Source organism: Salvelinus alpinus, chromosome 1, assembly GCF_045679555.1.
Source record: "Salvelinus alpinus chromosome 1, SLU_Salpinus.1, whole genome shotgun sequence".
NCBI classification, from domain to species: Eukaryota; Metazoa; Chordata; class Actinopteri; order Salmoniformes; family Salmonidae; genus Salvelinus; species Salvelinus alpinus.
In genome coordinates this window covers 32,833,924-32,846,448 of record NC_092086.1, presented here as the reverse complement: position 1 = coordinate 32,846,448, position 12,525 = coordinate 32,833,924, and the positions used below count along the sequence as shown (strand labels likewise).

The window sequence follows — 12,525 nt, the reverse complement described above, 5'->3', positions numbered from 1 at the left end:
AATTAAGGTCACAGTTATGAAAACGTAGGACACTGAAGAGGCCTTCCTGCTGACTTTGAAAAACACCAAAGAAAGATGCCCAGGATCCCTGCTCATCTTTGTGAACATGCCTTAGGCATGCTACAAGGAGGCATGAGGACTGCAGATGTGGCCAGGGCAATAAGTTGCAATGTCGATACTGTGAGACACCTAAGACAGCGCTACAGGGAGACAGGAAGGACAGCTGATCGTCCTCGCAGTGGCAGACCACGTGTAACAACACCTGCACAGGATTGGTACATCCGAACATCACACCTGCGGGACAGGTACAGGATGGCAACAACAACTGCCCGAGTTACACCAGGAACGCACAATCACTCCATCAGTGCTCAGACTGTCCGCAATAGGTTGAGAGAGGCTGGAATGAGGGCTTGTAGGTCCTCACCAGACATCACCGGCAACAACGTTGCCTATGGGCACAAACCCACTGTCGCTGGACCAGACAGGACTGGCAAAAAGTGCTCTTCACTGACAAGTCGTGGTTTTGTCTCACCAGGGGTGATGGTCGGATTCGCGTTTATCGTCAAAGGAATGAGCGTTACAGCGAGGCCTGTACTCTTGAGCTGGATCAATTTGGAGGTGGATGGTCCGTCATGGTCTGGGGCGGTGTGTCACAGCATCATCAGACTGAGCTTGTCATTGCAGGCAATCTCAACGCTGTGCGTTACAGGGAAGACATCCTCCTCCCTCATATGGTACCCTTCCTGCAGGCTCATCCCGACATGACCCTCCAGCATGACAATGCCACCACCCATACTGCTCGTTCTGTGCGCAATTTCCTGCAAGACAGGAATGTCAGTGTTCTGCCATGGCCAGCGAAGAGCCCAGATCTCAATCCCATTGAGCACGTCTGGGACCTGTTTTATCGGAGGGTGAGGGCTAGGGCCATTCCCCCCAAAAATGTCCAGGAACTTGCAGATGCCTTGGTGGAAAATTGGGGTAACATCTCACAGCAAGACCTGGCAAATCTGGTCAGGTCCATGAAGGGGAGATGCACTGCAGTACTTAATGCAGCTGGTGGCCACACCAGATACTGACTGTTACTTTAGATTTTGACCCCCCCTTTGTTCAGGGACACATTATTCAATTTCTGCTAGTCACATGTCTGTGGAACTTGTTCAGTTTGTCTCAGTTGTTGAATCTTGTTATGTGTTACGTACACCTCTTAGAGAGGGAACACAACACGCTGCTACAACTCAACTCCCCGTGGAGTGAAAGACGTATGGGATTGTAGGTGCGAGTTAGGATGACAAAAGGCAGAGAATTTACCGTTTACAGGGAATTTATTCCGTCACACGGTAATTTGGGGGAAAAGGGGCTGGACGGAACCAAAGCAAAGAAAATAAATATCAAAGCCCCCTCTCCTACCTGCCTACCCACTACTTACCTAACTAGCACCACCTGGTGCACTAACCAAAATACAGGGGGTGGTCCGCCCAGGTCTTACCTAGTGTGTATAGAAAGTAAATACTACGGGTATATGTATGCCCGCAGGCCTCTTGCCTAAGCACTCCCAAGGTGCCTTCCCCACTCCCCCCTGGGAACAAAAACAGAATACAAACGTTCAATAACCAAAACAGTCCTTTGGACATAAACATACCTCCTCAGGACCGCTACAAAATACTTCACAACAATTATACAGACCAACAACGAAAACACAGGACACACTCACCTCATCTCCTAACAACAACCAACACTGGTTATCACCCTCATCTCTCTCCTCTCAGCAATCATCTCCTCTTCTGAACAACAGAACACTGGCTTTTATAGCTGGAGAAGGAGTCTAATGGGATACAGCTGTATCCTGACGAGGGGGCGGGGTCAGCTCCAATTAGCCATGGAGTCGACCAATCAGCTGCTTGGGGGTTTCCAGGAAGCCATTTCCTGAAATACATACAAATAACATGCCCACCACAAAACATGCAAACATACAGTTTGCAATAACAAAAACCAACACATCCCCAGTTACTAAACCCATGATAGAGCGTCGGCAACCACATTCGCCGAACCCTTCACATAGGCTATTTGTACATTGTATCCTTGTACAATCAGAGCCCACCATATAAGGCGGCGGTTCTGATTGTACATTTGCTTCAAAAATACCAAAGGATTATGGTCCATGAAGACCAGTATAGGCAAGGCACTGGAGCCCACATATAGCTCCAAGAACTGTAAGGCTAGCAATAAAGCCAGCGTCTCTTGTTCAATGGTGGAGTACCTTGACTGACACGAGTTGAACTTACGGGAGAAGAAACTGACGGGCCGATCCACTCCATCTTCATCTTCTTGCAAGAGAACCGCACCCTCCCCCACTATACTAGCATCTACCTCCAACTTAAAAGGTTTGTCAAAGTTGGGGGCGCTTTGGCGGCCTCAAAAGCATAGGTACAGTCCTTGGACCACTTAAATGGTACCTTGGGACTAAGCAGAGATGTAAGGGGAGCTACTACCGTTGAGAAATTCTTATAGAATGTACGATAGTACCCTACCATCCCCAGGAATCTGCGCAACTGGCGGCGAGTCGTGGGAGCAGGAAAAGCAACAATTGCTTCCACTTTGCCAGTTACTGGGCGCACTTGACCTCGTCCCACTAAGTAAGTCACAATAACTTTCCCAAACTCACACTTGGCCAAATTGAGGGTTAAAAAAGCATTCTCCAACCGCTCAAACACTTTTCAAGGTGGCGAGATGATCAGACCAAGGAGATGAATGACTCACCACATCGTCAAGGTAAGCAGTACAATTTGGCACATCCACAAACACAATGTTAACTAGGCGCTGAAAAGTAGCAGGTGCATTACACATTCCAAAGCGCATCACAGTGTATTGTATGAAGTTATCAGGTGTAACGAAAGCTGAGATGGCTGAAGCTCGAGAGGTCAGAGGCACCTGCCAATAACCTTTTAACAAATCTAACTTACTTACGTAAGCAGCAGAGCCAATTCTATCAATGCAGTCATCTAAGCGAGGTAGAGGAAAATTATCAGACTTTGTAACTGCATTTACGCGACAATAGTCCATACATAAGCGGGACGTACCGTCAGGAACAAGAATACACGGGCAACTCCAGGAGCTGTTACTGGGTTGTGCCATGTCATTCTGTAATAAATAAGCTACCTCACTTTTCATTACCTCCCTTTTCTTTGCATTAACCCGGTATGGATGCTGACGTATAGGAGCAGCGTTCCTCACATCCACCTCATGTTCCAAGATGGACGTGCGTCTTGGAACGTCCTGAAACACATTGGGAAAACTGTTTATCAATAGGATAGCGAAATCGCAATTGTGACCTTGTTAACACACAAGCAGGAAAAACATGGGGAAATGCTTGAACCAATTTATCATCTGTAGTTCTGATTTCTGGGTTGTCTACTACCTCTAACACAGGAGTAATGTTACCACCAGCAATATCATTCCCTAGTAGCAATGTGACTCCTTTTACTGTCAGTGTAGACACTACACCAACACAGAAACGTCCTGGTACCAAGTCTGACACTAAGTGGACGCAGTGTAATGGTACAGGTACTGTTTTTGTCTCTATTCCCTGTAATATGACATGCGAGCCACAATACGTTTCAGGAGACCAGGGTAAAGCATCAGTAACAATTACAAACCACAACATAGACACTGGGGAACGTAACATTATGTTAATTCAAATATTTACACATGTTAAGTTTGCTGTATATAAATGCAGTTGACAGTGAGAGGACGTTTCTTTTTTTGCTGAGTTTATTTAAAAGAGATGTTAAAACAGACATTTTTAGCTCTGCTTTACCTCAGGGGACTTTTATCCTCTGATGTTTGTTGTGCAGTACATTTTTCACATTTTATTTTCATTGTTTTTTTGTGTATGTTTTTTCTTGTGAAGCGCATTGTGTTGCATTCTTGTCTGAAATGGGCTATATAAATCAAGCTTGGTTTGATTTGATTTGACAGAGGGACATGTCAAAATGCTGAATTTTGGCACTTTAGCAACCCTTTATTCATATTAAAAACCAGATTGATTGAGTTCTCCATCTATATTAAAGGAGACTTCATTAAGTAAATATAACAGGCTTTTAAATAAAATTTTGGTGCAGAAGTTCTACTTTGGGGGACGACCCTGGCACACAGGCGCATAATGCACACACACCCATGACAGCACGGCACATGCACAGATGCAGGTACGCACACACGCACGCACACACACACACACCTCTAGTATTTATATGGCTCTTGGCATGCCACTCCAGACGGCACATCCCATCTCAGGTGCTCATGGGAAGAAGAAGGGGAACTGAGAAACGAGAGCCTGTTTTTTTCCCATATCATCCACTGTGCCAAAAAATATCAACTTCATGATTCAAGACAGGAGAGAGATATGATTGTGCCTGAGCAGATGTATCTTCATCAGGGGAAAAATACTGGAATTATAACATGATTATACTGTAGATAACCAAGTCCTGTTAGACTCACTGTGCTGTATAATATGATATGCAGTGTTACAGTGAGATTGTGGACTGTAGTGTTTCACAAAGTAGGGAGTGCCTCCTCATAGGCATTGGTGTTAACAGGCATTGATCATCATTGACTAAGTCATAATTCATTCTGTTCCTCCCTTCTCTCTGTCTATCTCTCTCTCTCTCTCCTCTCCATGTTTTATGCATCACTCTGTTCATCCCATTCTTCTGTGCTGAGGACAGATTGTGCTGTCAACATTTCCCGACACCTATATATCGTTGCTATGACAGCATAGGAGGAGGGAAGAGAGATGTGTTGATACAGCAGCAACTGTCGGTAACGTATAAAGCTCTTTTTGTTCATGTGTGTGTATGTGTGTGTATGTGTGTGTACTAATGGGATCTGGGTCACACAGCGTCGTCCTCTACGGCCCTCAGAGAACAGTGAATCACATGATGGGAGGGATATGACCTTATTTCCTGTCCTAATCCACAAGTGTCTTGGAATTGAAAATCCACTTTAAATAAAGTTTAAATTGAATTTGATTTGGGTTGATTCAGTCCCACTCATGGATCTAAGAGGAATGGACTAGCGTAAGAATTGAGGTGGAAACCCATCTTTAACCCATACTTCGACCAAATACCTTTAAATCCATGAGGGTGAGTGAGTGAACAGGTGCTAGCTAATCAGAACACAGCTCGTGGGTTCAGTTCCAGGAGAAGTCTCAGTCTGGGGCTACAGGGTATTTACCACTACCTTGATGTTCTGTCTGCTACTCTCCCCCTCACTCTGAACAGTTGGTATCTTGTTTGCTGTTTTACTTGACCCTGTGACTAGGTCGAGGTTGTGCCGAGCCCACAGGGGATTTCTCTATAGTACACTGTCATTCTACGGTACTTGAGTTTAGTAGCAGGGACTCTAGGGTTGAATAGGGGTCCACAGGGGATTCTGGATTATACTATGTCTAGACTGTGTGTGTGTGTGTGTGTGTGTGTGTGTGTGTGTGTGTGTGTGTGTGTGTGTGTGTGTGTGTGTGTGTGTGTGTGTGTGTGTGTGTGTGTGTGTGTGTGTGTGTGTGTGTGTGTGTGTGTGTGTGTGTGTGTGGAGGTGAGTGCGTGCATTTGCATATGCCTATGTTCATGTGTGTGTGAGAGTTCGTGTGTGTGTGTTCTCTCTCTGTCTATCTGACCTAAGCCCTGAGGTTGACGAGCCTGAAAATAAATGACGAGCCTTATTCACGCCATAGAAATTTCTCTGATGGTCAGATGACCCTTGGTTATTCAGTCATTTGGCTCTATATACTCCATGCACACAGAAGTACAGTAAATATAGTTCCGTTCTAGTCTTATAAAGTACCAGCAAACTAAGTTCCAGATTTAGTCAGAACACCATGTTCGTTCCAGAGGCTGGTTATCCCCCTGAAGAGCAGGTTGTCCAGCCAAAGTGGCTAGCTGCTCAGGCTGGTCACTAGAAATAGACAACCATTCTGGACGTTTGAAAAGGTCCTGAGAACGTGGATATATGCCTTCCTCTGTGCTCACAACACAACAATAAAAACTATTGCTGAGCTCTGCCGCGAACCCGTGATGGTCGGAGGGGAAGCAGTCTGCTGCTCTGACCATTGCACCATGGCAGTTCACACTGGATGGAAACAGCACGTTGTTTTTAAATATTTTGTTTTAAGCCTTCACCAAACCATAGCCCTAACCTTAACCACTCTGAATTAATGCCTACACTTAACCGTTTGAGTTGTTTCTGTTTTAACCCGCTAACCATGAGAAATTAACCCTGTAACCACGAGAAATTAACCCTGTAACCATGAGAAATTAACCCTGTAACCACGAGATATTAACCCTGTAACCACGAGATATTAACCCTGTAACCACGAGATATTAACCCTGTAACCACGAGAAATTAACCCTGTAACCATGAGAAATTAACCCTGTAACCACGAGAAATTAACCCTGTAACCACGAGAAATTAACCCTGTAACCACGAGAAATGAACCCGCTAACCATGAGAAATTAACCCGCTAACCATGAGAAATTAACCCTGTAACCACGAGAAATTAACCCTGTAACCATGAGAAATTAACCCTGTAACCACGAGAAATGAACCCGCTAACCATGAGAAATTAACCCTGTAACCACGAGAAATGAACCCGCTAACCATGAGAAATTAACCCTGTAACCACGAGAAATTAACCCTGTAACCATGAGAAATTAACCCTGTAACCACGAGAAATGAACCCGCTAACCATGAGAAATTAACCCTGTAACCACGAGAAATTAACCCTGTAACCATGAGAAATTAACCCTGTAACCACGAGAAATGAACCCTCTAACCACGAGAAATTAACCCTGTAACCACGAGAAATTAACCCTGTAACCTCGCAGAATGAATGCGTCAGAAATAGACGTTCATACATAATACGTCGAATTTCAAAGTGAAACTTTGAGATCTTGTTGAGCTGCTAGTCCCTGGCCCTAACACGGTAGTGGCCTCCATCATCCAGCCCCTGGCTCTTACCCAGCCCCCAGTCTTCAACATTCATCCAGCCCCTGGCTCTTACACAGCCCCAAGTCTTCAACCATCATCCAGCCCCTGGCTCTTACCCAGCCCCCAGTCTTCAACCATCATCCAGCCCCCGGCTCTTACCCAGCCCCCAGTCTTCAACCATCATCCAGCCCCTGGCTCTTACCCAGCCCCCAGTCTTCAACCATCATCCAGCCCCTGGCATCTTACCCAGCCCCCAGTCTTCAACCATCATCCAGCCCCTGGCTCTTACCCAGCCCCCAGTCTTCAACCATCATCCAGCCCCTGGCTCTTACCCAGCCCCCAGTCTTCAACCATCATCCAGCCCCTGGCTCTTACCCAGCCCCCAGTCTTCAACCATCATCCAGCCCCTGGATCTTACCCAGCCCCCAGTCTTCAACCATCATCCAGCCCCTGGCTCTTACCCAGCCCCCAGTCTTCAACCATCATCCAGCCCCTGGCTCTTACCCAGCCCCCAGTCTTCAACCATCATCCAGCCCCTGGCTCTTACCCAGCCCCCAGTCTTCAACCATCATCCAGCCCCTGGCTCTTACCCAGCCCCCAATCTTCAACCATCATCCAGCCCCTGGCTCTTACCCAGTCTTCAACCATCATCCAGCCCCTGGCTCTTACACAGCCCCCGGTCTTCAACCATCATCCAGCCCCTGGCTCTTACACAGCCCCCAGTCTTCAACCATCATCCAGCCCCTGGGCCTGTGGGACCTCACCCAGCATTTGGCTTTAACCCAGACACTGGCCCCATCCGTTGCTCCTTGATCTCCTCCATGACCAGAGCACTGCATAGAAATAGCATGTCGTTCAAATGTTTGCTCTATCTTCACTTTTTTGCTACTAACACATTTTACTAACACCGCTATGCATTTAAATAATGTATTCATGATAGCGATCCTATCATGCAGTGTAGAGACACCATTCCTCCCTGTCCCCCATCATTAGTGTAGAGACACCATTCCTCCCTGTCCCCCATCATTAGTGTAGAGACACCATTCCTCCCTGTCCCCCATCATTAGTGTAGAGACACCATTCCTCCCTGTCCCCCATCATCAGTGTAGAGACACCATTCCTCCCTGTCCCCCATCATCAGTGTAGAGACACCATTCCTCCCTGTCCCCCATCAGCAGTGTAGAGACACCATTCCTCCCTGTCCCCCATCATCAGTGTAGGGACACCATTCCTCCCTGTCCCCCATCATCAATGTAGAGACACCATTCCTCCCTGTCCCCCATCATCAGTGTAGGGACACCATTCCTCCCTGTCCCCCATCATCAGTGTAGAGACACCATTCCTCCCTGTCCCCCATCATTAGTGTAGAGACACCATTCCTCCCTGTCCCCCATCATCAGTGTAGGGACACCATTCCTCCCTGTCCCCCATCATCAATGTAGAGACACCATTCCTCCCTGTTCCCCATCATCAGTGTAGAGACACCATTCCTCCCTGTCCCCCATCATTAGTGTAGAGACACCATTCCTCCCTGTCCCCCATCATCAGTGTAGGGACACCATTCCTCCCTGTCCCCCATCATCAGTGTAGAGACACCATTCCTCCCTGTCCTCCCATCATTAGTGTAGAGACACCATTCCTCCCTGTCCCCCATCATTAGTGTAGAGACACCATTCCTCCCTGTCCCCCATCATTAGTGTAGAGACACCATTCCTCCCTGTCCCCCATCATCAGTGTAGAGACACCATTCCTCCCTGTCCCCCATCATCAGTGTAGGGACACCATTCCTCCCTGTCCCCCATCATCAGTGTAGAGACACCATTCCTCCCTGTCCCCCATCATCAGTGTAGAGACACCATTCCTCCCTGTCCCCCATCATTAGTGTAGAGACACCATTCCTCCCTGTCCCCCATCATCAGTGTAGAGACACCATTCCTCCCTGTCCCCCATCATCAGTGTAGGGACACCACTCCTCCCTGTCCCCCATCATCAGTGTAGAGACACCATTCCTCCCTGTCCCCCATCATTAGTGTAGAGACACCACTCCTCCCTGTCCCCCATCATCAGTGTAGAGACACCATTCCTCCCTGTCCCCCATCATCAGTGTAGAGACACCATTCCTCCCTGTCCCCCATCATCAGTGTAGAGACACCATTCCTCCCTGTCCCCCATCATCAGTGTAGGGACACCATTCCTCCCTGTCCCCCATCATCAGTGTAGGGACACCATTCCTCCCTGTCCCCCATCATCAGTGTAGGGACACCATTCCTCCCTGTCCCCCATCATTAGTGTAGAGACACCATTCCTCCCTGTCCCCCATCATTAGTGTAGAGACACCATTCCTCCCTGTCCCCCATCATCAGTGTAGGGACACAATTCCTCCCTGTCCCCCATCATTAGTGTAGAGACACCATTCCTCCCTGTCCCCCATCATCAGTGTAGAGACACCATTCCTCCCTGTCCCCCATCATCAGTGTAGGGACACCATTCCTCCCTGTCCCCCATCATTAGTGTAGAGACACCATTCCTCCCTGCCCCCCATCATCAGTGTAGAGACACCATTCCTCCCTGTCCTCCATCATCAGTGTAGAGACACCATTCCTCCCTGTCCCCCATCATTAGTGTAGAGACACCATTCCTCCCTGTCCCCCATCATCAGTGTAGAGACACCATTCCTCCCTGTCCCCCATCATCAGTGTAGAGACACCATTCCTCCCTGTCCCCCATCATCAGTGTAGGGACACCATTCCTCCCTGTCCCCCATCATCAGTGTAGGGACACCATTCCTCCCTGTCCTCCATCATCAGTGTAGGGACACCATTCCTCCCTGTCCCCCATCATTAGTGTAGAGACACCATTCCTCCCTGTCCCCCATCATCAGTGTAGGGACACCATTCCTCCCTGTCCCCCATCATCAGTGTAGGGACACCATTCCTCCCTGTCCCCCATCATCAGTGTAGAGACACCATTCCTCCCTGTCCCCCATCATCAGTGTAGAGACACCATTCCTCCCTGTCCCCCATCATCAGTGTAGAGACACCATTCCTCCCTGTCCCCCATCATCAGTGTAGAGACACCATTCCTCCCTGTCCCCCATCATCAGTGTAGGGACACCATTCCTCCCTGTCCCCCATCATCAGTGTAGGGACACCATTCCTCCCTGTCCCCCATCATCAGTGTAGAGACACCATTCCTCCCTGTCCCCCATCATTAGTGTAGAGACACCATTCCTCCCTGTCCCCCATCATTAGTGTAGAGACACCATTCCTCCCTGTCCCCCATCATTAGTGTAGAGACACCATTCCTCCCTGTCCCCCATCATTAGTGTAGAGACACCATTCCTCCCTGTCCCCCATCATCAGTGTAGAGACACCATTCCTCCCTGTCCCCCATCATCAGTGTAGAGACACCATTCCTCCCTGTCCCCCATCATCAGTGTAGAGACACCATTCCTCCCTGTCCCCCATCATCAGTGTAGGGACACCATTCCTCCCTGTCCCCCATCATCAGTGTAGAGACACCATTCCTCCCTGTCCCCCATCATTAGTGTAGAGACACCATTCCTCCCTGTCCCCCATCATTAGTGTAGAGACACCATTCCTCCCTGTCCCCCATCATCAGTGTAGGGACACCATTCCTCCCTGTCCCCCATCATCAGTGTAGAGACACCATTCCTCCCTGTCCCCCATCATCAGTGTAGAGACACCATTCCTCCCTGTCCCCCATCATTAGTGTAGAGACACCATTCCTCCCTGTCCCCCATCATTAGTGTAGAGACACCATTCCTCCCTGTCCCCCATCATCAGTGTAGAGACACCATTCCTCCCTGTCCCCCATCATTCAGGTGTTAGGAGACACCATTCCTCCCTGTCCCCCATCATCAGTGTAGAGACACCATTCCTCCCTGTCCCCCATCATCAGTGTAGAGACACCATTCCTCCCTGTCCCCCATCATTAGTGTAGAGACACCATTCCTCCCTGTCCCCCATCATCAGTGTAGAGACACCATTCCTCCCTGTCCCCCATCATCAGTGTAGAGACACCATTCCTCCCTGTCCCCCATCATTAGTTTAGAGACACCATTCCTCCCTGTCCCCCATCATCAATGTAGGGACACCATTCCTCCCTGTCCCCCATCATCAGTGTAGAGACACCACTCCTCCTTGTTCCCCATCATCAGTGTAGGGACACCATTCCTCCCTGTCCCCCATCATTAGTGTAGAGACACCATTCCTCCCTGTCCCCCATCATCAATGTAGAGACACCATTCCTCTGTTTCTCCCCATCCCCCTGTTCCCCAGCCTCCATCCCCTGTCCCTGGCTCTCTATTCCCCAGTCCCTATCCAAATCATTCAATCAATCAATCAAATGTATTTATAAAGCTCTTTTTACATCAGCAGATGTCACTAAGTGCTATACAGAAACCCACCCTAAAACCCCAAACAGCAAGAAATGCAGATGTAGAAGCATGGTGGCTAGGAAAAACTCCCTAGAAAGGCAGGAATCTAGGAAGAAACCTAGAGAGGAACCAGGCTCTGAGGGGTGGCCAGTCCTCTTCTGGCTGTGCCAGTGGAGATTATATCAGTACATGGCCAAGATGTTCAGACGTTCATAGATGACCAGCAGGGTCAAATAATAATAATCACAGTGGTTGTAGAGGGTGCAACAGGTCAGCACCTCAGGAGTAAATGTCAGTTGGCTTTTCATAGCCGATCATTCAGAGTTTGAGACAGCAGGTGCGGTAGAGAGAGAGTCGAAAACAGCAGGTCTAGGACAAGGTAGCACGTCAGGTGAACAGGTCAGTGTTCCATAGCCGCAGGCAGAACAGTTGAAACTGGAGCAGCAGCATGACCAGGTGGACTGGGGACAGCAAGGAGTCATCAGGCCAGGTAGTCTTGAGGCATGGTCCTAGGGCTCATGTCCTCTGAGAGAAGAGAGAAAGAGAGACAGAGAGAATTAGAGGGAGCATACTCAAATTCACACAGGACACCGGATAAGACAGGAGAAATACTCCAGATCTAACAGACTGACCCTAGCCCCCCGACACAAAAACTTTTGCAGCATAAGTACTGTCCCTGGCTCTCTATTCCCCAGCCCCTATCCCCCTGCTCCCCAGCCTCCACCTCCTGTCCCTGGCTCTCTCTTCCCCAGCCCCTATCCCCCTGCTCCCCAGCCTCCACCTCCTGTCCCTGGCTCTCTATTCCCCAGCCCCTATCCCCCTGCTCCCCAGCCTCCACCTCCTGCCCCTGGCTCTCTCTTCCCCAGCCCCTATCCCCCTGCTCCCCAGCCTCCACCTCCTGTCCCTGGCTCTCTATTCCCCAGCCCCTATCCCCCTGCTCCCCAGCCTCCACCTCCTGTCCCTGGCTCTCTATTCCCCAGCCCCTATCCCCCTGCTCCCCAGCCTCCATCCCCTGTCCCTGGCTCTCTCTTCCCCAGCCTCTATCCCCCTGTTCCCCAGCCTCCACCTCCTGCCCCTGGCTCTCTATTCCCCAGCCTCTATCCCCCTGCTCCCCAGCCTCCATCCCCTGTCCCTGGCTCTCTCTTCCC

The 12,525-nt window shown here is 49.1% G+C and overlaps 1 protein-coding gene across 1 annotated transcript; it reads left to right on the top strand.

Moving 5' to 3' along the window:
- The first annotated feature begins 6,876 nt into the window (after nucleotides 1–6,876).
- On the top strand, nucleotides 6,877–7,791 carry LOC139559540 (uncharacterized). Its single transcript, XM_071375664.1, has 2 exons — nucleotides 6,877–6,884; nucleotides 7,056–7,791. The coding sequence occupies exons 1-2, from the start codon at nucleotides 6,877–6,879 to the stop codon at nucleotides 7,789–7,791; spliced, it is 744 nt and encodes a 247-aa protein (XP_071231765.1).
- The last annotated feature ends 4,734 nt before the right edge of the window (nucleotides 7,792–12,525 follow it).